We start from the raw sequence: 26,236 nt of genomic DNA, 5'->3' as shown, positions 1-26,236 counted from the left end.
GCTCTGCTCTCTCTGACCCGCTGAAACAGATTGTTGTGGTGGGACGGGCTTGGCAGAAAGCCGCCTGCCTCCTTCATGTCTCCGGATATTAAAAAAGTCTTGCACAGTACATGACTGTCATCTGTCATCTGTCCCTGTTACTGTCAGCGCTCTCACGGCCAGCAGCAGTCGGTGCTCGATTGGTTTGGTCTGGATGAACCATGGCAGACCAGGAGGATAATGTTGCAATTCCTGAGTTCAGCTGCCTTCTCCAAATGGATCCCAATCTCAAAACGTACGAGAAGGACTTCAAGAGGAGGTAAAACACAGCTAAAACTGCGGTTTTGAGCGCAGCTTGTCGCCAAAACGAGTCCCCGATTAAGCTAGCAAGCTCCGTGTTAGCGCTGGCTTCGTGTCTTGTGCTTGAAACACACAACTAACAGATAAACAGCGATGTTTGCAACACTTGACAGTAACCTTCTGTAGTCAGGTTTGACATTTTGAATGGGCAGAGGTCGCTTAGAGGTGCGTTTCCCTCTCATATACAGCAGCTAGCTCGCTACTCTTTCACTTTCCCAGCATGCAGCTCAATAACAAGTGTTTAGAGGATGTTCAGCTTATGCAAAATTAATGTACCGCTGTTAGAAAGTCTCATTTAATGTGACAAGCTGCTGAAGCAGGGAAGTCGTCTCTCAACCTCCCATGTTTGACAGCTCAACAGAGGGCATGTGTTTCACAGTCAGGTGACGTACACGTTGCGTGGTGAGGTGTGCTTTAGTAAGAAACGTCTGAATTCTCGCCTCCTCTTGTTGTGTCTGCTGCATCACTGAGGTCCAGCAACACAACAGCTTTTGTTTTTGGCAGGCATTTGTCCTCATAATTAGATCCCGACCGATTTATCGGTCCGCTGATTTAATTAGCCGATATTGGCATATAGCAGATACATTGGTATCAGCGAATATGTTAGTGTGTGACGTTCGCAAACCATCCGATTCTTTTGAATGGCTCTTTGGTGCAAGTGACGCGGCTATATATACACACACATATATATATAGCCTCTATATATCGGACGATATATCGATATCGGAATTTTTTTTACTCCCTAATATCGGAATCTCCATTGGCCCCAAAAATCCAGTATCGGTCGGGCTCTGCTCATATTAATCTTTTTTGTAATTGTTTCTCCTTTTAATTGTGTCTGGTTGCTATCGAGGCATCAGTTATCCTAAATTGTGTTTAAATGTGAATTAAATCCACTGTACAATAGCTCATTTGTTTGTTATTTGCAGCGTTTGCTAAACAAACAACCTCTCAAACATGAACTGACTTTGTGCTGTATTAATTTGGTGCATGGCTTGTCCTCAATACAAATTAATTATTGGGGTGTAAGTCCGAAGTAGCTAATGTGTGTGTTTTTGTGGATTAGGTAATCTGGGATTATGTCCAGCACAAATTCCAATCCCATTATTTCTGCATTTGCAAAAGTTTGATGGTTGATGTTATCAAACTGTCCATCAAATTAGATTCCAAGATTTGAGGACTTTTTTTATGGCACTAAATGTAGGCTATGACAGTAATGCACAAAACAAAGCCGAAAGTTCTGATAAATATAAAGACCTCGCTCCCTATGAACACATCTCAGCAATTATCTATGGCATTTATATTATTGTCAGTCAAAGCCAGAAAGGCTCTCAGAGACCCGGGATCTACTTAAGATTTGAACTTTACCCTTTTAAACAGATTTGTCCTGTATAATTTTTGCATGTACCACCTTTTCTACTTTGAATATATATCATAGAGACACCCTTCTATTCTGTCTTAGATTTATTTACCAAATACATGAAAGAAAACACCAGACCTCAAACTGGACCCAGCTCCCACCCCTCACTTAAAGGAGTCGGTTCATAGAGCGGCCTTTTCGCAACTGACACATTACTAGTTCCTTGTATGATTTTGAGAGCATCATACAGACAGAGATGTCAGCTCATCTCACATATTGGATCAACTGGACGTGAAGTTCATAAAAATCTAATTTGATAACGAGTCAGTTCAATCAGGAAAGAGTATCAGATGATGTGGTGATAAAGTTTGGACAGAAAGTCTGTGGTGCTCAGACTCTACAGGGAGATATTGTAATTGAAGCAGTGTAGCAGCACATATACCCCCACCCCCCTAGACAGACACTGGTGGAGGTGGGAGCGGATGATTTCTGCTGAGGCTTATGAAATAATAAGGCTGATGAAACTGAGCAGACTGGGCGATGATGGGGAGGTGAGGGGGGGCGGCTGCTTGAAAAAAGGGGAAGCAGAAAAAATGGTCATATTTAAAAAAGTCAGCAGCAGTCTGATAGGCTAACAAGAAGGGTGTGCTGCAGTGACATTGGACAGATGTGAACAGCTTATGATGGCAGGAAATCGTGAGAGTAGTGAATGCATAATGTTATGAGAGATAAACAACATGCTGATACAATCATCCAGACTGAACCTATTCTTTATTGTCTACCTTAAGCCTGGTGTTATTGAAGATGCCACCAAATATAGTGAATGTAAGTGAATATGTAGAGGAAATCGCACAGAATGCAGACTAGCTTATTGAAAAACTGAAGCCAAGCTGTGTTTTTAAATACAAACGTGACCTTACAGAGAGGCCTGAGAAGAACTGACATCACGTGTCCTTAAATGCATCGACCTTGCATTCATCTCCAAAAGTAAACAAACATTCTCTGTAAGTCAGCAGGCTGTGCAGCTTCACACACTTTTGTTAAAATGTGTCTCGTTCTTTTAATGCTGTTAGTTCTGGTGTAAACCCGATAAACAGGCTGGACTAAAATGTTCAGAGAGCAGTTATAACTGATTACCTAATGACTTCATTGCAGCAATATGTTCATGCTTAGCGACATGCTGATTTCGTAATCATTTATCTTTCTTTGAAAGTATCCTGTTGGCTCAGCGATAGATGGAAGATCATCTGGCTCGCAAAATGTGAAAATGCTTTCGCTCAATTCCCCGCCTCATGTCGAATTATCCTCACCTGCTGGATTTCTTTCTGAAGAATGGAGTGTAATGGTTTTTAGTTACAAGCAGAAATCATAATAATCTACAGCTCACATTTCTACGCTGTCTGCTCAGGGTTGGGTCGTCACAGAAACTAGGCCTTAAAAACTCTGCTTAGGGGCCATATAGTTTAATCCATTTTCATTACCGTGTCAGATCGGGTCTCTAATGTGGCAGGTAAGGGACCGCCTGCTTTGTATTTGAAGCATGTTAGCCCGGCTCCAGCCTTGCAGAGAGATGAGCGTGTCAGTTCCATCTCAGACACAGCTTGGGATTGTTAGGCTTCACAGAGCCCTACGCCAGCCTCAAACACCTGTCTGGATGATGAGAGTTGCACATAGATTATTTTACATATAGGATCACTGCTGCGTGAAGGTTAATTCTTGATAAGCCCCTGGTGTTCTTAGCCCCACAGTCCAAACAGCACATCATGAACACAGGCACAGAAATCAGGAGCTTTCTCAGGCTGAGGGTGTCACGCTGAGTCTCCACGCAGAGCTGCATGGCACGAAGAATTCAGATGGCTTATCAGAAAAAGACCTATGACCACACTGACTGGTTCTTTAGATTCCCCTGCCATGTCATGGCTCAAGGCTGCCCACATCTCAGGTCTGCTGAACTCCGCTTCACACCCGATACAGACAGTTAGAACGAGATTTTGCAAGCATCCCATTTTAATGAGTTATTCCGCGGTTGCAGGCTTCTTATTTTTTTTTAATCAGGATGCTGGTTTCAGATTGATTGTGAAAACAACCGTTGATGCCGCACGCAGGTTACAGCCCCAGTGAGCAGTGCTCTGTTGACATGCTTCATTATTTACCCTTCCTGTTGCGAAAGTCTGCAGGAAGTGCTGCTCGGATTTTGCAGCTCATGGCACCATGAATCTCCTAAATTGGACCAAATGAAAGTAGGGAGCTTTGGGACTGCTGCTTATTACGGCAAAGAGTTTTTGCAAAGATTTGAGTATGTCATCACAACTCATTTCAAAGTGGAAATACAGCAGAAAGTCTGAGTGTAACGCTTGTGATGGTGATGCAATATGTTTAAAGCAAAAGTGATTATTGACTTTGAAGTGGTGATTATCAGTGGATGTGCTGAGAACTAATGAGCTGAAATACAGGATTTACAGATACGACAGACCACTAACAGTTCCTGGGTTTAAAGTATTTTTTTAAATGACTGGATCATATTTCTGAATCTTTTATCCGCGTCTGCTTTTGCAGCATTTATTTCCCCTGACCTTGCTTGAGGGTCAACCTAGGTACGAGGTTAGCAGGGAATTGTAGCTTTCATCAATCAACCTCTCTGCAACTGCTCAACTCCCTCTTCAGCCTCATTACCGCACTTTGTCAAAGAAGGACATTAATGACATTATTTGAAAGTCACCTTGCCGCCGGGCTGTACGGAAGCCCTTTAGGCTCACTGGGATCAGGAGAAGAGAAGCCTTTTCCTGCTTGTGTTTCTTCAGGCTGATGCAGACCGGCCTGACACCTCTGTGCTTCAGCTGTCACTGTCAGTCATACACAAAGCAACAGACCTGAACACTCACTCTAAATTTAGACGCCCGATTGTCTAAGAGCGAGTGTAAGAACAGGTTACTGAGTTCAGCCGCTCTGTGGGGAGAATATCGAAAAAGTGGGTTATGAGCGTGACTGAAGATCTCAAGCTGTGACTGTAATTTAGTTTAGATATGATGTCAAAATGTTGAATATGTGTGTAGGTGATAATGTTCTTTATATGGCCGCAGCGCACATAAAACCTGTGTTTTAAAAGTTTTAGTACAGATGTTTCTCCGACTGTGACAGCATAAGAACAGGTTACAAACTCCACTTTTCTCTTCCTCCCGTCCTGTCGGTTGTTTACAGTTTGCATACAGGTCTTATGTATTTGAACAATATTATCATCCTTAAAGCACTGAAAAGTGACTTATTTTGTCTTTAAGTTATTTGGGAATCACAAGCAAATTGAAGAATTGACGTTATTAAATCTAAGACTTCCGTTAATAGTTAAAAATAAAGCCGGCCCACAGATTAATTTCACAGATGAGGACGTTTAGAAACCTTACAAAACAAGGCCATATATTCCATTTTGGCCACCGTTAGACTGGCAGCCACAGGAATTGGCTGAAATCAACCCGACTATATTCAGCAAACTTGTGTTTACAACAAGAACTCTGTGCAAATCCAAAGTTTCTTGACACAAAGTTTTTTGCAGTGGAGGAGAAATGTCAGCTGGAGTTTCAGCTATCGGTGGCGCTCGATGTATTCACCAAGAATGTGGTAAAATGCAGGAGTTACTCAGCAACAATGATCAAACGTTCTTCTTTATTAAGACTGAAAGAAAAGTCCCGACAGGTGGACTCTGCTGTCGTTGGCCTTGCAAGGGTGAGGGCTGATTTCATATTCATGAATTCTGCAAAGGTTCTCAACAAAGGCAGGGGAATCCAGGCCGACTACTGGTTCTCCTTATGAACTTTGCTTCTCACAATTTCTTCTTGGACGTCTTGACTCCAGATGATCGAGCCGAGGCGTCATGCTGCTCTGCTTCTTCGACCCTCTTGTTCTCACCCTTTGTTGTTGGACGTCCTCTGAGGTTTGAGGAGGGAGATCTTATCCTCCTGTTTCTGCAGACGATCTATCTTCTGCTGCTCCTCACCATGCTTCAGAGACAAAGTCCCATCCTTCCAGCTGTTTGTGAGCCTCCTTTCTCTTATTCAGTAAAGTGACCCCCAGCTGGTTCACTATCTGAAGCTCCCTGTGAGCCTCAGCTTTCTCTTTAATGAGATCTTTACTGTCACATCTTCTCCAGCACCACCAGAGCCTTTGCTTTGATTTCTGGAGAGCTTTCGCCAACTGATAAGCTTTGTCTTGTGCCTCCCGAGCCTCAGACTTTCTCCACAGGTCCAATTTAAGTGCCCTCTCAGTCACAACCTTTGGGACAATTAGAACATCTCCATTTTCACATTTGTGAAGTCAATAAAAAAAGTGTCTGTCTCTGCAACAAAAATAACCTGCGAGTCGGGTTAACTTGAGTTTGAGAAGAGCTTAAAATATGTCAGACACTGAAGTGATTCAGGGGATTGACAGTCTGTTGATGTCTGTCACTGTGTGCAATAATATCTGTGGGTTTAATGTCTCAGTTGTGCTGTATGATATTTCCTCCAGTATCTTTGCAGATAAAGAACAGTTATCGAAACCCACAGATAAGAGAGCCAGGACTGTAATCTGTGACTCACATCTATAATCTCCTGCTGCTCTATTACCAGCAAACAGCAGACGGGACAAAACTCTTTTGTAATTTCTGGCTGCAGGGATTAGTCGTGTCGCTCGCCGTGCACTACCTGACAATGAACGGCAGTGTTCCAGGTGAAACTGAAGTAATGCTTGTTCTGTTGAGAAGTAATGATCCGTCGCTCTTGTTTTATAATGTCGCAGGATTATTACTGACGTTTCAATGTTGTGTCTTTTATAAGGAAGCTATAATTATAACAATAGATAACAGGTCTATTTGTATTTAATAGGAGAAAGTTGTAGTAACAAAGCCGCACCTTGTCAAACCCTACAGTTCCTCTGACTTGAGAGTTTCAGTGTGTTTTAGCTGCAGACTGTAAAGAAGTGGATGCAGCCAGCGCTATGTCACCCATAGGTTTGTGGACTGGTCTCGAGATGGCTTCACTGTTGTGGTTTTTGGAGCCATGTTTGGACGAGAGGGTAGATCATGAGCGCTTACGCATTGACACGCCTCAAACCTGAGTGGGAGGTCGTCATTGTATTGTCTTGCCCATTACAGGTAGCCACGCCCCATAGCATAGCCTGCTTCTTAAAATAAGACATAGGATCATTTTAACGAGGGCTTCTATACAATTGTATTTCTTTTTGCAACATGTGAGGTCGTCCCCTCCTGGTCATTAGAAGAAATGCAGGTTGTTTAAAGAGCAGCTCCAGTCATGTTTTTTTTCCAAGACATATAAAATGATCTGCTTGAAATAATAAATTGTGTCAGATATTTTTTTTCTGCTAAATACATTTAATTACCTTGTAAAAAATCCTCCCAAGGCATCTCCTCCTTCTCCCTCATTAAAAACTCTCGACTCTTTATAGGCCCCGCCCACTATGCAATTTCCAACCGCCCCCTCCGCCACAAAAACATTACATGTCTCTGCCATCGTTTAGTGGCAACTTGTTGAAAGTTAGCTCTCTTGAAATGTAGTAATTAGCAGTAGTAACGTTAACGTTAGTAGTCAGTAGTGAGTTTGCAAAAATGACAAGGATGGTTGTGGTTGCCATAGGTTGCACATAATGATATGCATAGCGTCACCCCGTCCATTAACAGGATTGGCTCCTTAGGTTTGTGACGTCTCAAACCTGCCAATCTGAAAACGTGTTGTTCAGCCTGTCCTTGGTACGCTGCAGTTTAAAAGCAGACAGGCCCAGCCATGGAGATGACTGCTTATGTTGTCCCTGATGTGTCTTGTAGCACATGAAGAACACCACATGGAGATGTTTACAAGGTTAAACACTTCATTTTCACTGGAGGGGGTGTTTAAGAATTCACAGGGAGCATTGTGTCAGGAGCCGTTGATTCAAACATGAATATTATGCTTCTCATATCCTACTGACAGATTTAACACTTACCTTAAAGCCCCTTTGTGTCAGACTGAAAACTGTCTGACTGTAGTGACTTCTGGTGGTGTTATAAAGAAAGGCACAGGGCCTGACAGTGATGCAAACCAAACAAATACTAATGCCAAAGGAAAGATGGTGTAAGCACATAAATATATGCAGTTTGGCAGATGTTCATTCATAGCAAAAATAGATGCTCTTTTCCATTAGACAGTAACACTCGTATCACACTGAGATCAATCGTTTCCCTGCTGTATTGTTAAATGAGCCACATAAAGATTGTGTTTGAGTTTAGACGCTCCTAAAACACTTTCAATCACTTGAGTTGTTTTATTTCTTCCGTGTACACTTCGTCATCAGTCGGCTGTAATTGTAGCTTTCATAGGACATGTTTGAAATCATGGCCTTTCAATATTGCATTCATAGATTTTAAGTATGTCCAAACTTAGTGTGAAATGTGATGACTGTAACTAAAGACAGGAGGACGTAGCTGCTCTATGTATCGAGCTCCATCACTGCTTTTCTATCATTGACTGGCCTTTATGAGGGATTCAGAGCAGCGCTGCAGAAAGAAGACTCGCCATATGTGATGAAACGGTCACACTCAGAGGCTCTGCTCTTTGCAGCTGATGGGAGTGTTTTCAGGCCCAATGTTGGCCATGGATACCATGTGCAGTCATGTGCTGGATATTGTAATGAAATACAGAGTGAAAAACAGTGGACAAGTTATAGAGAGTCGTATGTGCCAGGAGAGAGAAGAGGAGGAGTGACACTGAGAACTTCATCACAGTAAAGTTTGTAGATAAGGGCATAGAGGACAGTTTTCCATCTGATTATAAATAATAGAGAAATAAATCACTGTTTTGATTCTGCCTATGGCTTTTACTCTGCTAATGACTTCCTGGAATGAATTGTGGCACATTTCATTTGTGATATGTGGTGTGATCTCGCCTCCTCGCTGCTGTCTCAAGTGGAAACAGTCACCGGAGATGTGCGGTGAATGCAGCGTCCATACTGGATTTTGGCTCCCTACTCCCACTGGTCCAACCTTCTGGAACTCATTTGTTATAATCATGGGCATGACTTTCATGCCTATTAATACTGTGGCAGTGGAGCTCTGGCCTTATGCGAATCCTCCTTTTGTCCTTCCTTTCAGCATATTGTTGAAATGGTGACAAAGTGGCAGAGGAGGCTTGTGGCAGCATTGGTTGGACTTTAAAGGTTTACATTTGGCAAGCTCTGTCTGCATCCACTCTGCTCAACACAGGGAGCAGCTGCTGAGAAATCGCACTGTTACTTCAGCCCATCATCACTCGCCCCAGGGCATTCACAGGCCGGTCTGAGCTTGGCTTCAGGGCTATAGGGGAGAGTGCACTTAACTCAGCTGGCTGAAAGAGGCTTTCTGGACCGGGGGGAATCTGATATGGACACCAGCTGGCTGTAGGAACTTAAGTGAGATAAATTGCAAAGTAGTTAGCCTATCCTTCCCAGTTGAAAGTAACAGACAGAGGTTTATCTCTCAGGATATGCCAGTAGTCATAAATTCTTGAGAAAATGAGGCAGGTTTGCATCCGGAGGTAGAACCTGAAAGAGATAACGTTAGCGTGGAAACATTGAGATGCAGAAAATTATACTGTTACACGCAGGTGCTGCACTATTTTAGAAGAGTTTACAAAGTGTGCAAACAAAGGAACATTTTCAAACACAACAAAAAGTGGTCAAATATTCAACAGTTCTTCTGGTAGGTGTTCATTAAAGACAAAAAATCATTTAAGAGTGACTTTAGTAAAACCACATTTAGAGTACTTCTAAATAAAGTCCCCATTTATGTTTGATTTATAGCTCGATTTATTGGGATTAGAATCACCGTGTTCATTCATCATTAGTGAAGAATTAAATAAATCTTCCTGTTTCCTCTGCCCGCCTTAAAGGAAAAAATCAACTGTTGAATTGCAAAACTATTTAAAGCCCCCCTCCAGTGAAAATCCAGTGTTTAACCTCGTAAACATCTCCATGTGGTGTTCTTCGTGTGCTACAAGACAAATCAGGGACAACATAAGCAGTCATCTCCATGGCTGGGCCTGTCTGCTTTTAAACTGCAGTGTATCAAGGACAGGCTGAACAACACGTTTTCAGATTGGCAGGTTTGAGACGTCACAAACCTAAGGAGCCAATCCCGTTAATGGACGGGGTGAGGCTAAGCAGATCATTATGTGTAACCTATGGCAACCACTTTGGCAAAGCATGAGCCAGCTGTAACCGTCATCGTCATTTTGCAAACTCACTACTGACTACTAACGTTAACGTTACTACAACTAATTACTACATTTCAAGCTAGCTAAGTTTCAACAAGTTTCCACTAAACGATGGCAGAGACGTGTTTTGTTTTCAGCTGTCATTTTATGAAAGGAGAAATGTGCATAGTGGGCGGGGAATGTGCAGAGTCTGGAACTTTTAATGAGGAGATGCCCTGGGAGGATTTTTAAAAGGTAATTAAACGTATTTTACGGAGAAAAAATATCCATCCATTATCTATACCACTTATCCTGTTCAGGGTCGCTGGATCCTATCCCAGCTGTCATTGGGCGAAAGGCGGCGTACACCCTGGACTGGACGCCAGTCAGTCACAGGGCTGACACATAGAGACAGACAACCTTTCGCACTCACACCCACACCCACACCTGTGGGCAATTTAGGGTCACCAATGAACCTAACGAGCAGCCGGAGGAAGCCGGAAACCCTCAACCCATTTATGCACAGGGAGAACATGCATGCAGAACTCCGCACAGAAAGGCCAACTTTGTCCAAACCAAGGTTTGAACCAGTGAACTTTTAGCTGTGAGGTAACAGCGCTAACCACTGCAGCACCGTGCAGCCCAGAAAAAAACATAGACATAATTTATAATTTCAAGCCAATTTATAATTTCAAGGTCTTTAAAAAAACTGGCGACCAGTTAAATCAAACACAGTCATTTTCAACACTTGCTCTTTTTGTTCAGGAGATAAATCATAACACTGATGCTGTGTCATGGCAGGATTACCGGTAATTACTGATTAATATCTTGTCCCCCAGTAAATAAAGCCTAACTTGATGACTAGTTGTCTTTGATATGTTGTGTGTGTTTACGTGTCCAGATCTTGTGTTGCTCCTCTCCCCTGTCTTATCCTTTATTCATAGTGGAATGTAGTAGCCTTTGCTTTGAAATGGAAACATTGGATACCGTGTTATTATATGTAAACTATTACATTACATGAATATAATGTTGTAATACATTCATATTTTACATTAATAATGAAGCTAACTTCAGGTTTGGTGTCTCCTGCTGGGCTCACTGTCTTCACTCTGACATTCAGCTGTCACACAGACAGAAAGATGGAGAAACTCTTGCTCAGTTTTCCCCGTAGCTATCGTTGCTCTCCAGCTCACACACCAGACCTGAGTGTAACTGACGTTCTCGAGGGCTGTCAAAAAGCATTCTGGGAAGTGGAGGAAAAGAGTGACGTAGAAGCAGTGGAGACATCCTGATGCAATCAGAGTTCGCACACACAAATAAAGAGTATAACCCAGTATGTATCAAACAGACTGTATATCCAGCTGTGGATTGCCTGTTGGATTCATGCGGTTGTGTGTGTTTCCTGTGGTTTGAAGGTATGAGCTGCTACAGAAGCAGCTTTTCCAGCTGGAAGAGGCAGAAGGAGGCTTTGACCAGTTCTCACGCAGCTACAACAACTTCGGTGTGCAGCGGCGGCCTGACAGCAGCCTGTTTTTCCACGAGTGGGCTCCGGCTGCAGAGGCCCTCTTCCTCACCGGTGACTTCAGTAAGTAGCCTGAGGAGAACTGTCAGCTCCTGAACCACATGGCAGCAGTGTGATATCCATGTTCTCCCAATGCTTCCACTGAGTTTAATTGCTACTCAGTAAGTATCTGCACGTCCTGTGTTTTAAGGTGTTACAGTTCCTCTAAAATTGACACAACATGGAGCCAGAAATTAAAGCTGTAAGTTGGTGCTTTTAAAGATATAATCTTGAAGATTTTTATTCAAATAAATGTCTATTTAATCTATCTATCGCCAGATGAGGTAACACAATGCTGATTGACTAAAGCCCACTGATGAAAGCCTTTGCATTTGCAGTATTACAGGCTGGGTGTCTGTGGCGACATTTGCAGAAAGATCCCAAGTGGCGCCCAGTTAGTGACACATTTTCCATCACCCAGCAGTGGTTGGTCTGCCAGAGAGGGTAGGCGGAGCTAAGCGGCTGCTTTTCCGCTCTCTGCAAGTGTTGCAAGTAAACAGTAATCTACTATGGCTGAACAAACAAACAAAAGATGGATGACTACAGATACAACTTCAAAAATAAGTGAAAATCCAAAGAAAAAGAAACAAACTCGACGCTCAGATGAAGGCAAACAGTCTAAAAAGGAAAGCGACCATCAGCCAGGAAAATCAAGAGTTACAACCGTGGACGTTAAATTGGAAAGTGTGCTCCCTCAATTACCGTTTATCACCAAAGGTGCCGCCAAAAAGAACAAAATTGAAACCTTGGAGATAACATCTTTAACATGTCAACAGGAAGTTTCTCAAAATTAATGACACAGAAAAGATCGCTGTCAAAATGGGATATAAGAGACTGTATCACATCAGTGTACAACTTCAAAAATAAGTGAAAATCAAAAGAAAAAGAAAACAAATTCGACGCTCAGATGAAGGCAAACAGTCTAAAAAGGAAAGCGACCGTCAGCGAGAAAAATCAAGAGTTATAACTGTAATAAAGTGATCCAACTGTAGACGTCTGGTTATCTGGGATGTGTACTCCCGCATTTTCTGTTTATCGTCATAAGGTGCCGCTGAAGAAAGCTTAAAATGGTCACTTTAAGGTGTTACAGTTCCTTTAAAATCAACCCAATATGAACGTGAACAGCCTGAAAGTAAAGCTAAACGTTTGTTCTTTAACCTCATAGTTTCCCTATAATTCATTTGTACAAAATAGTGAGTAAAAGTATTCAAAGTTTGCTTCCTCCTTGTGTTTAAAAGAATCAGATAGATAAAAGCTTCACACCAGCTGTATAATACCAATCAATTTGTAATAATAAATCAGATTACTACAGAGGAAATGACTTGAATATGTATTTAAATACACAGCTGGGACCATAAAGGAAAAGAGATTTCAGTGCGATCAGAGAGGTTGCATATCTTCACGCTGCATTAAATAAGAAATGTGACATTTCTGCACTCTCGAACACAAAAGGGCCAAAAATTAAGAAAAAGCAGCGATAACGGCGCTACAAGGGTATCAGCCCTTTTGATCAACCAACCTGGGAGTAGGAAAATGTGGAAAATATTGATTACACGGGATAAACTTGCATACTGAAGGGGCTTCTTTTGAATGTGGGAGTGTTTGTTAATATTTTAGTAGCTGGTTATTTCATCATCGCCTGCAAAGTTGTTGAGAGAGTGCAACCTCTGTGTTTGCACTGAAATCTCCGTTCCCTGCGGTCTCAACTTTGAAAGTAATTTCAGGTTAATAGTCTTTTGAGTGTTATGTTCGCTGAATGTGGGATGTGAGAATGCGGCAAAATTATTTATTTTTGTCATCATTAACAAGATGAAATGAGACTTGCTTTCATCTATCAAATAGATACGCATGGTAATACAAGCTCTGAGTGTCATTATCTCTCTTTTTTGGAACCTTTTTTTTCCTGTTATCAAATTTATTAATGCATTGAGCTCGATTACACATGCCAGTAGTAATTTATTACACTCAATGGACGGACAAAAAATGTAATAATATATCAGGAAAAGGATAACAAGAAGGGTAGTAAAAGAATTCACTCAAATACCATCTGCCAAGCCACAGTGCAGCCTGTTCCCTGTGTGCCATTGTGAACCCTGCAGGTAACGATAAAGGAAAGCCAATGCTAATAGTGACACCCTCAGATTGATACTGTGTGCCAAACCGGATATTTGTCAATTTGTTTATTGTCCCTCCACATTTTTTGTGCTTGTTAGTTCTGTTCCTGCCATCCCCTCTCTCTGTATTTCTCCTCTTCCTTTTTTAATTATCTTCCAGGACCTTCGGCAGCAGCTCAATTCCAACATTCAATTCTGTGAGAGATTACATTTTGACACGGCTCAGTCATATTATTTGATTTCAATTTCATAGTAAATGTGGAAACAGCCCAGCAGCCCTAGTCATGAATATGGTGCAGGTTGGATGCATAATGCACTGTTTTTTTTCCGAGGAGTTTAAGCAAAGGGAGATAAATAAACAGTGAAAAATATGACTTGGCCCGCCTGTAAAAAGTGCTGGTGTTGTGCCCGGTCACTTCTGGAGCATCTCCTGTGATTCATTTTCTATCCTGCCCTTGTTTTTGCTCATGAATAGCAAGCAGATATGGATTACTGAATAAAAACAACGTCCTAAATTGACATGCCAAGGTGGTTGCTTTATAATAAATGTTTGTGTCCTGATGTATTCCTGTCAGTCAATGACAATTGGTTCTGCGGTATCAGCAGATTATGAATGTAATGCGTCTCTGCTGTTCCCTCGGAGATATCATTCAGTGAGCTCTGAAGTGCTATTTTATCAGTTTTTCTTTCAGATGACGGCGCCCGCCGCTTTACTCTCTGTTGCAAAAGTCACAGGATACAGGAGAGCAGGGTACACAAACAACAAAGGAGAATTATGTAAGAGCTTTAGATGAAAGAGAGAGAAAGGGGCAAACTGTGGGGAGACGGAGGATAGAGTTTGGAAAAAAAGAAGCTCTGTGACCAAAGGGGGATATTAAAACAGAGAAAGAGTCACAGCGGTTAGTTTGAGCTACAACGTTACAGCACCAGGCTCAGTGACCTGACGCTGTAATAAGGAACAAAGCAACAGTTCATTGTTTATGTGGGATTTAAATTAATTAAAGCCCCGAGATTGAAATGGAACATTACTGACTGGCGACCCCTAGAGGTCAAATTTAAAGGATAATATAAGCAAGAATGATGAGGATCACATTTCTATTAACGTTTTTAAAGTGATAATCTCGATGTTTCGTTCTATTTGGCGACACCTTATGACGATAAAAGGCAATTGCGGGCGCATACGTCCCAGATAACCAGACATCCACGGTTGGCTCCGGTTGTAACTCTGGATTTTCACTTATTGTTGAAGTTGTATCTGTAGTCATCCATCTTTTCTTTGTTTGTTCAGCCATAGTAGATTACTGTTTACTCGCAACACTTGCAGAGACCGAAGAAGCAACCGCTTAGCACTGCCTACCCTCTCTGGCAGACCAACCACTGCTGGCTGATGGAAAACGCGTCACTAACTGGGCGCCGCTTGTGATTTTTTTTCTGTCAAAGTCGCCACAGACACCCAGTCTGTAATAATACTATATACTGGAAATGTAAAGGCTTTCATCAGTAGGCCATCGGCTCAATCACCATAGTGTTACCTTGGCGACAGATAGTGACTTAACAGACATTTCTTGAAATGAAAATCTTCGAGATTATTTAACTTTCTAGCAGCTGTTTCTGCGCTAAGCTAACTGAACCTCACGTCATCTTTGGGAGACTTTTAAACTTTGAATCATTTTAAATTCAAAGTGAATAAAAATGCATTATACTAAAAGTAATAAACATTACCTTTGGATGGGGAAAGAAATTCTGCTACAGCTGTGCACGGTGGGAAGTAAAAGAACAGAGCAGTTGTTTACTTCCCACCGTGCACAGTTGTTGCAGCAATGTGAGCCTTGTTTTGCACAGCATAGTACATAAAACACTGTTTCGCAGCTAATTTGCACACCAGCAGAAGACAAGAGATAATTGTTTAAACAGTGGTTTCCAACCTGGGGTCATGACTTCATTTGTGGTCACGACAAAGACCTTAGCAGACCTAAGGTGATAAAAAAGGATATATTAGCTCTACAGAAGTTTTGTTTTCTTTCATATTATCCCCAAATCTTCAGGTCCGTGATCACTTCTTTCTGCAGGACACCAAAGGAACAGACAGAACGGTGCACTGACTGCTACTCTGTCATAAGCATCTGTGATCATATGTCTCTGTGATAAGGATGCGGCTAATGAGCAAAGATGTTTGGCTCTGTGTTGTAAACAAATTAATTTGATGCGTTTTAAATCGTCCCTGTGTTCCCCCCGTAGATGCCTGGGACAAATTCTCCCACCGCTACACCAAGAAAGAGTTTGGCAAGTGGGAGCTGAATCTGCCGCCAAAGCCAGACGGGTCTCCAGCTGTGGATCATAACACCAAACTCAAGGTAGAGAACACAACATCTTCATACCTATTTTCACGCCCTCAGCAGGTGTCGTCTTGCCACGGCTGTGCGAGGACGTGTCACTGTAATGCACGAGGGAGATTCCCGGTCATGTGTGGCGTCTTACGAACCAAGTGGAAACCTGGCGTGTCGCCATCAACAACGTGTCATACTCACGGCTCGCAGGAGGGAGATTACCGTATGTACACAATCTGCACAGTGGAAGGTAGATACACCTGAGGAGCACTACAAAGGGCTTTTATTTCTGCAACACTCTGCGGCAGGTTCCCCTCAGGGCTTTTTGTCGTGTTTGCCTGTGCAAAGCTCAGCCCGCAGTGGGTGTAGACGAATGGTTTTTAGCTCTAGTAAATAATTCATCAGGGTTAAATGCAAAAGACGCGCCTCCCATTATGCATTGTCTCCCAAGCAAACAGCGAGGATGAGAAATAATCCTGAAATGAGATGCCAGGCGTGGAATGGATGGCATCGGGGCGCCACTCTCCTTGGGACCGGGTCATCGCTGGCACACTCCTGCGCCCTGGACAGCCTGCCCGGCTCCCATTGTCAGCGGAGGTCAGTCTAAGGACGATAAGAAGCAGATGGAAACGCTGGCACCTGGCCTTTCCTTGTGCACCCCGCTGCCTGTGAATGGCTGTCTTGCTGTGAGCTCCACTTTAGAATTAGTTCCACAGCACTCCCTCGTGGAGGCACAAGCCCGGCTCCAATCGCTCTCGTGTAGAGCAGCTTGCCCTCCCATCCCCTTTGTTCAGGGCCCAATTTGTCTCCATAAACAAGCAGTGTCCTTTTGTGGGTACAGTTTGTACAATGAGCTCTTAATATGAGAGTTTGCAAGACTTTGGAGAAGTGAACCAAAGTATCATCTAAGCGATTAAACAACCTCTTTGTCATCCACACCTAACTTCTCGCATATTGCCTGGCTCTTAGTTGTTTTTCCCGTTCATGCACCCCCTCCGCTTGCCCAGCAGTCTGATTTTTCTTTAATGGGCCTAATGCTGGCCAATTTGTCTGAAGGACCAGCTCTGTCAGACTTTATGCCAGTCCATTTATCCAACTATCTTTTCCTAATCCTATAAACTGTGAAGCATGTCATAAGGGGAGCCAGGCAGCTCACCCTCAGGTGGCCTGGCCATAATGAAAAAACCCCAGAGGGGGGTCTGGCCAGCGACTCGCAGGCAGGTGGCATTGGAACAGTCATTACTTCACAACAGTAGCCAGAATTAGTTGGGTTCTAATGCTCGTTTCTGCAGGGGACAAAACAGGGTGAACACACACTGTGGGTAACACTGCAAGATCGATTTCTTGGTGGGTTTTCTCACTCTCACGCTGGCTTTCTCCTTTCTTATTTGACTGATGGAGGCAAAGTAACTCTTCAGTACGATCTCCAAACTACACTTATTTGACCCCCTTCCAATCCACAATTGCAGACATAATAGATGAGAGGCAAAGGATAATGATTTAGATTTCCTACTTTTCTAAATTGCTCCCTGGCTCAAATCCCCTCTCAAGACGCGCCAGAGAGTCGCTGTGTTAAAATCAAACAGATTTTCTCACAAAAATAAAAGACAGCACGATTACCATTGAATCCAGATTCTCTACAACGTAGAGAAGTAGTATTCTGGTCAATACTGCAGCTTTTTCTCCTCTCCACCGTATTATGTCTTCTGCGCTCGCTGGAAAGCCGGTATTATTTTTAAATCTGTGACTTTTTTTTTTTTTTCCATTGAAGAGCGGGGAGCTGAAGTAGGGGCGGTTTTCATGTGACACATTGAAAAATGTTTGCTTTATTGGTTGAACAATGTGCACCATCTTTTCTGAATAATGGATGGGGAGTAACAGCACAGTTTTATGATGTAAGCATTTCATGGCTGGAAGATGTAAATAAATGCTGACTTACAAATCACATACATCCAGGGACGGAAACACGTGGGACAGGCAGAGGACCTGAAGCATCCGTTGATTTGTGGCCAGGCGTCTTTCCTCCCTTTTTTTTGCAATTATGTTTTAGCTATTGCATCACTTTTTTCTATTTTACTTTAGTTTGCATCCTATCAATGCCTTTCCCCTCCTTTTTGTAGGTTTGGAACTAGATTTCCAAAGCTGCAAAGTGACTCGCGTGCTCCTCATCCTTTGTCCTAAGTGTCCCCTTCCTCTCAGTTTATGTAAATTGCCTTTCGTGTCATTTGAATGTCGTCTCTGTGTGTCATTGTTTAACTGCCCTTGTTATGACATAACACTCATTTGTTTCATTTCCCAGGTGGTCGTTCACACCAAGGATGGGGAGCGGCTGTACCGGATCTCACCCTGGGCGAAATATGTGACCAGGGAGGAGAAATCTGTCATCTACGACTGGGTTCACTGGGACCCTCCTCAGCCATACACTGTAAGTTATTACGTTTTTGTCGTGCTTAATTTATACATTTGTTTAATTCATGTATTTTTGATTTGCGAATAAAAATGTGGATTATTTATGTGTGGTTATTTCAACAGTATTTTGATTTATTTTCATTTAAAACACAAATTACAGCCCACCATCTTTTTTCACCATGTCGAGTTTGCCATCCTGCTAGCTACCGGTGCTGTAGCTACCGGTAGCTGGCAGCCTACGATAACGTTGACTGTTATGAGGGTGGTGGCTGCAGTGGTGATCATGGCGGTGCATGTCCGTGACGAAGCGTTGGCAACAATCAAATCAGTTTTCCTCCCTTAAAACAGCGAGGAAAAGAGCACTGCGGCATTCTGTAAATAGGAGACGTTGTAGCGGCTCAGACCTGGAAACAGTTTAATGTGACGTCACCGCTACACATTGGATAGCGACATCGTCTGGGTAAAATGGGTATATTGGTCGTACCGGCATATAGGACGCAGCCCACTTTTTAGATGGAGAACCTATTTTAGTTTTAAAAAAAGTAAAGAAAATTGATATAAAATCATTGAAAGCTGCATGTGAAAAAAGGCAGTGCAATCATTGATAGAGAGACTCATAATTTCTCTTACTGGAAGCCTTTTCTGAACCGTTAATATTAAGAGAAGACCTTGTGTATTATAAGGAAAGACAATCTGTGTTTTCTTTGCAGCCGCTGATGCAAAACACTTCACAAACTGATCTGATCTGGGTCTTTTTGTGCAGAATAAGAGGCTTTATACAAAAAAAACTTTTTATTGATTGAAGGCTTAATAAAAAGAATTTTTAATGGTGATAGTTTTGCTCAATGTCAGCCTCCTAATGTTCTGGGTCGTCCATCACTGCTTCGATTTCTTTCAGTGTAAAACAAACAGTTCCATTTAAAACAGGCCCGACATCTCAGATCTGCAGCTGCTGTGGCCACTCTCTTTATGCGGCTGCTTGGTGCTGCTGATTGGAGAGGCTCTGAATGTGTCTCAATGCTACTTGACGCCCTCAGCACAAGTGCGCACAAGCAAAACAATAAGAGGCTGTTAAAGACCACCTTGCTTTCTTTTATCGCTTGTTATTTGGCACCATTTTAATTAGAGGAGCCCTCTTACTGGCGGTATATGCGCTTTATTTACAAGTGGCTGAATCATGTACTTCAAATAGAGGGTTCAAAAGGCCTGCTGGGCAGCCATCAGGAAATTAGTTCTATGTGTAAAATAAATCCCTCTCCCGTTGTGTAACACAGACAGTGTGAATCATGGATGCTTTAATATTTTAACATGTGCAGAACCATTTTCAGCCTCGGTGGTAATATCGCTGCAGAGATGCAGGAAGCCCACACTGTGCCTTTGACCTTTTGGTTCATAATTACTCACCAAATGTGCGCTATTTTTAGACTGTTTTAGGGAGTAGTGCTGTCATGATTTTTGGTCCAATTTTGGTTTCCATTCCAGCAAATCCATCCTCGGCCGCAGAAGCCCACGAGCCTGCGAATATACGAGGCCCATGTGGGCATCGCTTCACCTGAGGGAAAGATCGCCTCGTACACCAACTTCACAGACAAAGTGCTGCCTCGTATCAAAGACCTGGGTAAGACCACCTCTCTTAGCTCTGAGTGTCCGTTTTATTGTTGGCTTCTTAAGTCTATAAAAAGTGCACCGCCGTCATCCTGCGGTGATCCCCTTCACCAAGTGTCAGTCAGAGTTTGTGTTGACTCAATCTGAGGACATTTTGAATCCGTCCAGCCAAAATGAAAGAGGAAAGAAGCTCTGAGGTGACGTTTGTATTTCCCTCCCTGCACATCATATCAGAGCCAACAATAGGGCCGGAAAAACAATCGCTGAGAGGTTTGAGATTCATGTTTTCATAACCGCCAGTGTCCTGTGCCATCTCCGTCAGCCCTGGTCCATAACACAGCAGACATGCCGTGCTGCTCTGAGTGCCGCTCTTCCTCCAGCAGCACTATTTTCAGTGGCAGACCTGTCATACTCCCTCTGCACAAAAGCACATCAGCAAGTCAACATCCTGTTTACTGGCATGACCTGCAGGGATCGGGCTGTGTTTTGTAAGGAGGGCTCCACAGCACCAGTCACACAGCACACAGCAGTTAAAGCGCCAAAACTGACAACTTGTTGCCATTTGCATGATCTCGCCTCTAACAGTCAACAGAGGACAAAATCCTGGATCTTGCACCTCACATCATTCATAGGTATAAATACCATGTGGACCTTTACTCAGAGCTGCATAACGTGACCTTAAATGTTCAAAAAGAAGATACTTACATGTCAGAAGATCTCACAAAGACAATCCTGCACACTGCATCACCTGCTCAGCATCACGACTCATTGATCCGACAGTAGAACCACCTTTAGTTTTATAACAACACATTTAACGGGACGCGTCTTTATACAGCATGATTCATCTTTTCTCATGCTGACCCACTTCTCATTTATTCTGATGAATTCATTCAGGTGCTCAGAGACACTGTGGTTCTTGTCACTGTGAACATTTTCCTTCATATCTCAGACATAATCTATTTAATCTCACAAGAAGTGTAGCTGACAGAGGAGATGAGAAACAGGATGCAAGGTAATCTCTCTGTTTAGATTTTTCAACCTATTTTTTAAAGCGAAACAAAGACAGGTGAGTGCTTGAGGAACAGTTTGAAATGGGACAATAACATTGAAAAAATAGTAATTATATTGATTGTGTTGTGATGTTGGCTTTATGGTGGGCATTGTCAGCCTGCCTGTCAGTCCAGCACAAACTGTGTTTTTAGTTTGCTTTAGATTTTTAAATTGTTTTCTCTCTTCTGCCTCGCTGAGAAGAAAATTCATCAAAAATAGTCAAATGGTCTCAAACAAAACAACTCGGACTAAATTGTGAAAATGCTTTTATTGCTGTTGGAAGTATTAAAAAAAAATCTCATTTGAAGACAAAATTGTTGTTTAAGTTTCAACTTTTCAGCAACTGATTCTGAACAAATACTATAAAATGTAACATCACCTTTTCCATTGGTCCTCCTACATTCCACCCAATGACTGTGTATGTAGATGGACGACGCGTCTCCATCTGCTCTCACTGTACGAAACTGATGCCAAAATAGCCGTGGAGATAGGCGCTGCCATCTTGCGATGTGGACATAATTTGGAGCCAGAGTTGGCTTTCACTTCCACTAACCAAAACACACGCTTAACTGACCGGAAGAAACAGCAAGGATCCTGCACGCCGGCGTATTTAACAGCAGAACAGCTTCTTGTGTTGGTCTGAAGCAGACGTTCACAGATATGGAAACTTTTTTAGTTACGTTTCCTCTCGCCGTTCCTCCTCTACTCTGGCTCCTGCAGCCGATCAGTTCCAGATTAGCAGATTTGTCAACAGAGCTGTCAATCATCCTTTTGACAGCATCAAATAACTAATTAGAACTAAACTTGTCAGAAAAATTAACACTTGGACGATTAGCTATAATAACAGAAACCATGTTTGAGAAAAATGTATTTGACATGTATTTTGATTTTATAGTCTGACTCATGTCCCATCTGTTAACATGGAGGAGGCGGGCTTTATGACCTATACTGCAGCCAGTCAGCAGGAGGCGCTAGAGATGTTTTGGCTTCACTTTTAGGGAGCTGTCATGTCGTCCATCTTTTTATAGTCTATGTTTTCAGGACTGTAGGATTGCTGGTGTGCAGCTTTGATTAATACTCGTTATAATCCAAAGAAATCTCTCAGCTCTTTTAGTTTGTCCTGCGTGTTCTCATTACACATGCGATTCATTAACTGGGATGTCTGATTAATTCTCATAATAACTCGACTTATGATGGAATCAAAAGTGGCTTTAACCTCACAGAACAGACCCCTGCCTTGGTTTGCGATTCTGCTCATGTAAGACGTGGCGTCATCTCGCATTCAGATGGAGCCTGCTGCAGTGGCATTATTAAAAGGCTCAGATATGACAGGCACAGCAAACCAGAAGCAATCTGATAAATGCTGCTTCCCTCCTTGTGTCGTCCTGTTTAGTGGGAAAGAGTAAACGCTGTCAAAGAATCCACCTGCAGCAGCTGAGGGAATGTGCACAATAGGATTCTCCGGGAGGCTAAACTCCAGCGTCTCTAGTGACGCCTGCCTTTGCCTGCCATTTCATTTCCCGACAGTGGAGAGAGTTTATATATAAATATAAAAAAGAGAAACTTCCTCTCACCCCAGTGCTTTGTCACACTCCCTCAGAAGCCAGGGATTTTTTTTTCTCTCTCTAGCCTGAAAGAAGCTGCGATATAAATAAACAAATCTGCTCCACACAACAGTGAGAAACCGCAGGGCCTCCCTCTGGAGTGCTCAGTGGCACTTTAAAAGCCTGTTGTTCTCTTATTCATAGAAGCAGTTTTCGTAGGCCGTTTTGAAATGTCGTACATGACCTTCTGACTCTGATAGCTGCTGTTTCCCTGTAGCCACAGCTTGTCTTTACGGCACCAGAGCTCGTGTCAGAAAAGGAAATGCCTGGAGCTCAAATATACAGAGTGAATGACACGGGTCAAATAGTATCAAGTCTAAATTTATCCAGACACTAGCTGTACCGAGATAATACAAGCATATCAGAAGAGGAGCGACTTTCTCACATGATTTTGTCAGTATTAGCGTGTTAAAAAAATGACTAAATATTTAACCATCTCAAGATTTATTTGCACTTTTTTTTAAAGATTATTTTTTTGCCTTTATTGACAGGACAGCTGAAATGAGAAAGGAAATGTGGGGAGTAGAGAGTGGGGGATGACATGCACCAAATAATCGGCAGACCGGGAGTCGAGCCTGCGATCAGTGCACCGAGGACTGTAGCCTCTGTGCACGGGGCGTCTGCTCTGCCAACCGAGCTAAACCAGTGTCAATATGTAAAAATAAATCAAAATAGAATAATAATGCCTCCTCCATGTTGTTTTTCCTGCTCTCTGTCGTCTGTATTCAGGTTACAACTGTATCCAGCTGATGGCTATCATGGAGCACGCCTACTATGCAAGCTTTGGATATCAGATCACAAGTTTCTTCGCTGCTTCCAGGTAAATATCCGTCGGTATGAATATGATGTGTGTATGTTTCTCACGCTTGATTGCAGCGCTGTCATGTAAAAAAACAAAAACTTTTTTGAAGCTATTTATAGTCGATGTATTTTCCGCATTAGCCGTGCGGTTTATTTGCATCCTGTAATTACCTGTTAGTGGCGGAGTCTGCCATTCCTTTGTTGGAATCAAGTGATTGAGAAGAACCGATGCGTGCACATACTGAACGTGATGTGGAAGACAAAAGACAGTTTGCGTTTAGCATAATGTTCAAGGCAACATTGTATTATGAGATGAAGACATTGTTTACTGTCTTCTTTAGCTCTTTTGAAACAGATATTGTTTGGATGTGCTGTAAACACAAAGACTGACCATATTCCAGTTGTATTTTCTAAAGTAGCCACTTAAGGAAGGCTTGTTAACAGCTCCAAGTGCTTAATACATGATATCTCTAATAGAACTGCTGGAGCTACTCCTGAAAAGCAATAGGGAAAACAGTGTTTTGGAAGATTCTGGAAGATTATAACTTGAGGGTGTATTTAGCTTTTGGCTGACCGTCGGGGTCAGCCCTACACATGGGTCTGTATGTGACTGACTGACTGACTGACTGAGTGACGGTACTTTCACAGCCGTAGAGAGAGAGACAGTTGCAACATTGCAAAGATGGATCATGGAGCATATTGGACCTCTGTCTATACAGCTCTGGATGCTTTGTTCGGGGAGTAGGCGGGGCTGCTCGTCTGCTGCTCGTTCGCTTTCCTCACCTACGTCCGCTGCTGCTTTCACACACGTTACCATCGCCCTCATAAAGACAGTCACACACACAAAAGCGCACATTGACCTGATGCGGTCAGCCACTAGGTTTTGACCTTTATTTTATTTGTTGTGTTCTGTATGTCATATACACCACTTTATCTGTCACTTGGAGCATCTGCCCTTAAATACAACTCAAATAGTTTAAATGAAATTGGTGTTTACTGTGCGGGTTGCTCATGAGGATTAAACTAAGTGAGAAACTTCCCACATCACATAAAAATTCACTTCATATCAAGGTTAGGAAGTCTGACACCGGCAATAATCTCCCTGTAAATCCATTTGCTGTAAATCCTGCGAGTGGCGGGAGTTGTAGATAAAGACGGGCCAGTCTTAGCATTTATCTTCTTTCAGAGATTCCTCCTTCCTTGCTCATAGTAGAGCATAAACCCAAAGTGTAATGTATATAGTGTAATTTCACCCATGATTGATCTCTCTGTGTCATTTAAAACCTGAGAGCTGGAGTCGCAGGAAGCGAGGAATTACTGTCGCTATGTGTCCTGTTTTGCAAGGAAGTTGATGCAATGATAGCCCGAAGGACAGACGGGACGTTATGGGACAATATAAGGAGTGTGCTGTAAAGATCTATGTGTCCTCTGAGTTCCACAGTGTCCTCTTCAAACAGTATTTAAGGACTGAAGAGGAGCGAGAATATTATATAAAGTCTATCAAACATCAAATCCTAGAAAGCTGCCTCTACAGTCTGAATGAAATTGATGATCTTTATACAAATGATCCAAGAAGGAGACTGCAGTATGTTTGAATGGAACAGGAAATTCAGTTTGTGCTCTTAGACTGCACACCTTTTTTTTAACACTGATACTAATTGAAATAAGCAAAATGACAACGAAGGACATGCTGCTGGTCACGCCCCGGTCAGGTCACAAGCCAGGTTTATTTTTGGAAGAAGGAACAGGTTGGGTTCAGTTCTATTCTGGTTCCTCTGGCCTTAGAGATCTTAGGGCATCTGGAAATCTGAAATGGAAAGAATTAAGGCCTGGGTCATTTTGGTAACCTAATACAATTCTCTATATGTGTGTGTTTGTAGTCGGTACGGTACGCCAGAAGAGCTGAAGCGGCTGATAGACGTGGCTCACTCAATGGGCATCGTGGTGCTGCTGGACGTCGTTCACAGCCACGCCTCCAAGAACACCGAGGACGGACTGAACGGCTTCGACGGCTCCACCTCGTGTTTCTTCCACGCTCCACCCAGAGGGGAGCACAGCCTGTGGGACAGCCGCCTCTTCAACTACTCCAGGTACTTCCTGTCTGCTTCTAACACTGTAACTCCTCTTCAGTTATATGAATGAATCACTCGTCAGTATACTGCATGTATATTTTTAGCTATTGAAAGTAAACTCAATTAAGGGTTTATCAAGATTTAAAGAGAAATGTCTTCCTCCCACCACCTACGTTCCTCACATTTAGATATATTAACAAGACAAGCTGTTTTTAAAGTTATAATCTAGAAGATTTCAGTTTCGTTCTCTTTGGCGGCACCTACGGCGATGATTGTGGGAGCACACTTCCCAGACGGTGTTGCATGTGTGACGTCCACGGTTGGCTCCGGTTGTAACTCTTGATTTTCCTCGCCGACGGTCGCTTTCCTTTTCAGACCGTTTGCCTTCATCTGAGCGTCTGTTTCTTTTTCTTTGAATTTTCTCTTTTTTTGTGAATAATTGTTTTTTATAGAAGAAAGGTCAACAAGCATTGGCACCCCAGACCCCCCTCGGTGGCTCATCCCCCTACCCCCATCCCGATCTCGGTTCAGAGCTAGCCATTCAATACAAACATTTATTTAAGCACTATCTTTAAAATAGTTCTGATATTGCAGAGGTCGCCCTTTCCACATTTCCAACGTAGTGGCGTTGGCCTTGTTTCCCCGGGCTGTAGACAACTCAAGCATGACCACATCCAGGAAATATTCCAAACACTTTCTGCTGTACAATTTGTGTGGTGGCAGCTAGCGTTGTACTTAGTAGTTTTTTGGCTGCAGTTCGGCCATACTGGGCGCCGCTTCTGACACCCAGTCTGTAATACTGCAA

General features: G+C 42.7%; 1 protein-coding gene across 1 annotated transcript in view; it reads left to right on the top strand.

The window, feature by feature from the left end:
- The first annotated feature begins 200 nt into the window (after positions 1–200).
- The window catches only part of gbe1b (glucan (1,4-alpha-), branching enzyme 1b), an 89,346-nt gene continuing 63,310 nt past the window's right edge, over positions 201–26,236 (top strand). The window contains exons 1-7 of the mRNA XM_069669048.1: positions 201–298; positions 11,304–11,473; positions 15,802–15,917; positions 18,190–18,315; positions 19,782–19,917; positions 23,288–23,378; positions 25,240–25,449. Of these exons, the coding sequence (XP_069525149.1) occupies positions 201–298; positions 11,304–11,473; positions 15,802–15,917; positions 18,190–18,315; positions 19,782–19,917; positions 23,288–23,378; positions 25,240–25,449 (947 nt within the window). The remainder of the gene's footprint in view (positions 299–11,303; positions 11,474–15,801; positions 15,918–18,189; positions 18,316–19,781; positions 19,918–23,287; positions 23,379–25,239; positions 25,450–26,236) is intronic.

This window comes from Semicossyphus pulcher, unplaced genomic scaffold, assembly GCF_022749685.1.
Source record: "Semicossyphus pulcher isolate SPU_LCO1_2020_fin unplaced genomic scaffold, fSemPul1.0.p SCAF_19, whole genome shotgun sequence".
In the NCBI taxonomy this organism is placed as follows: Eukaryota; Metazoa; Chordata; class Actinopteri; order Labriformes; family Labridae; genus Semicossyphus; species Semicossyphus pulcher.
Note: the sequence above shows the minus strand (reverse complement) of the source record. Positions and strands in the feature narration are given on the sequence as shown.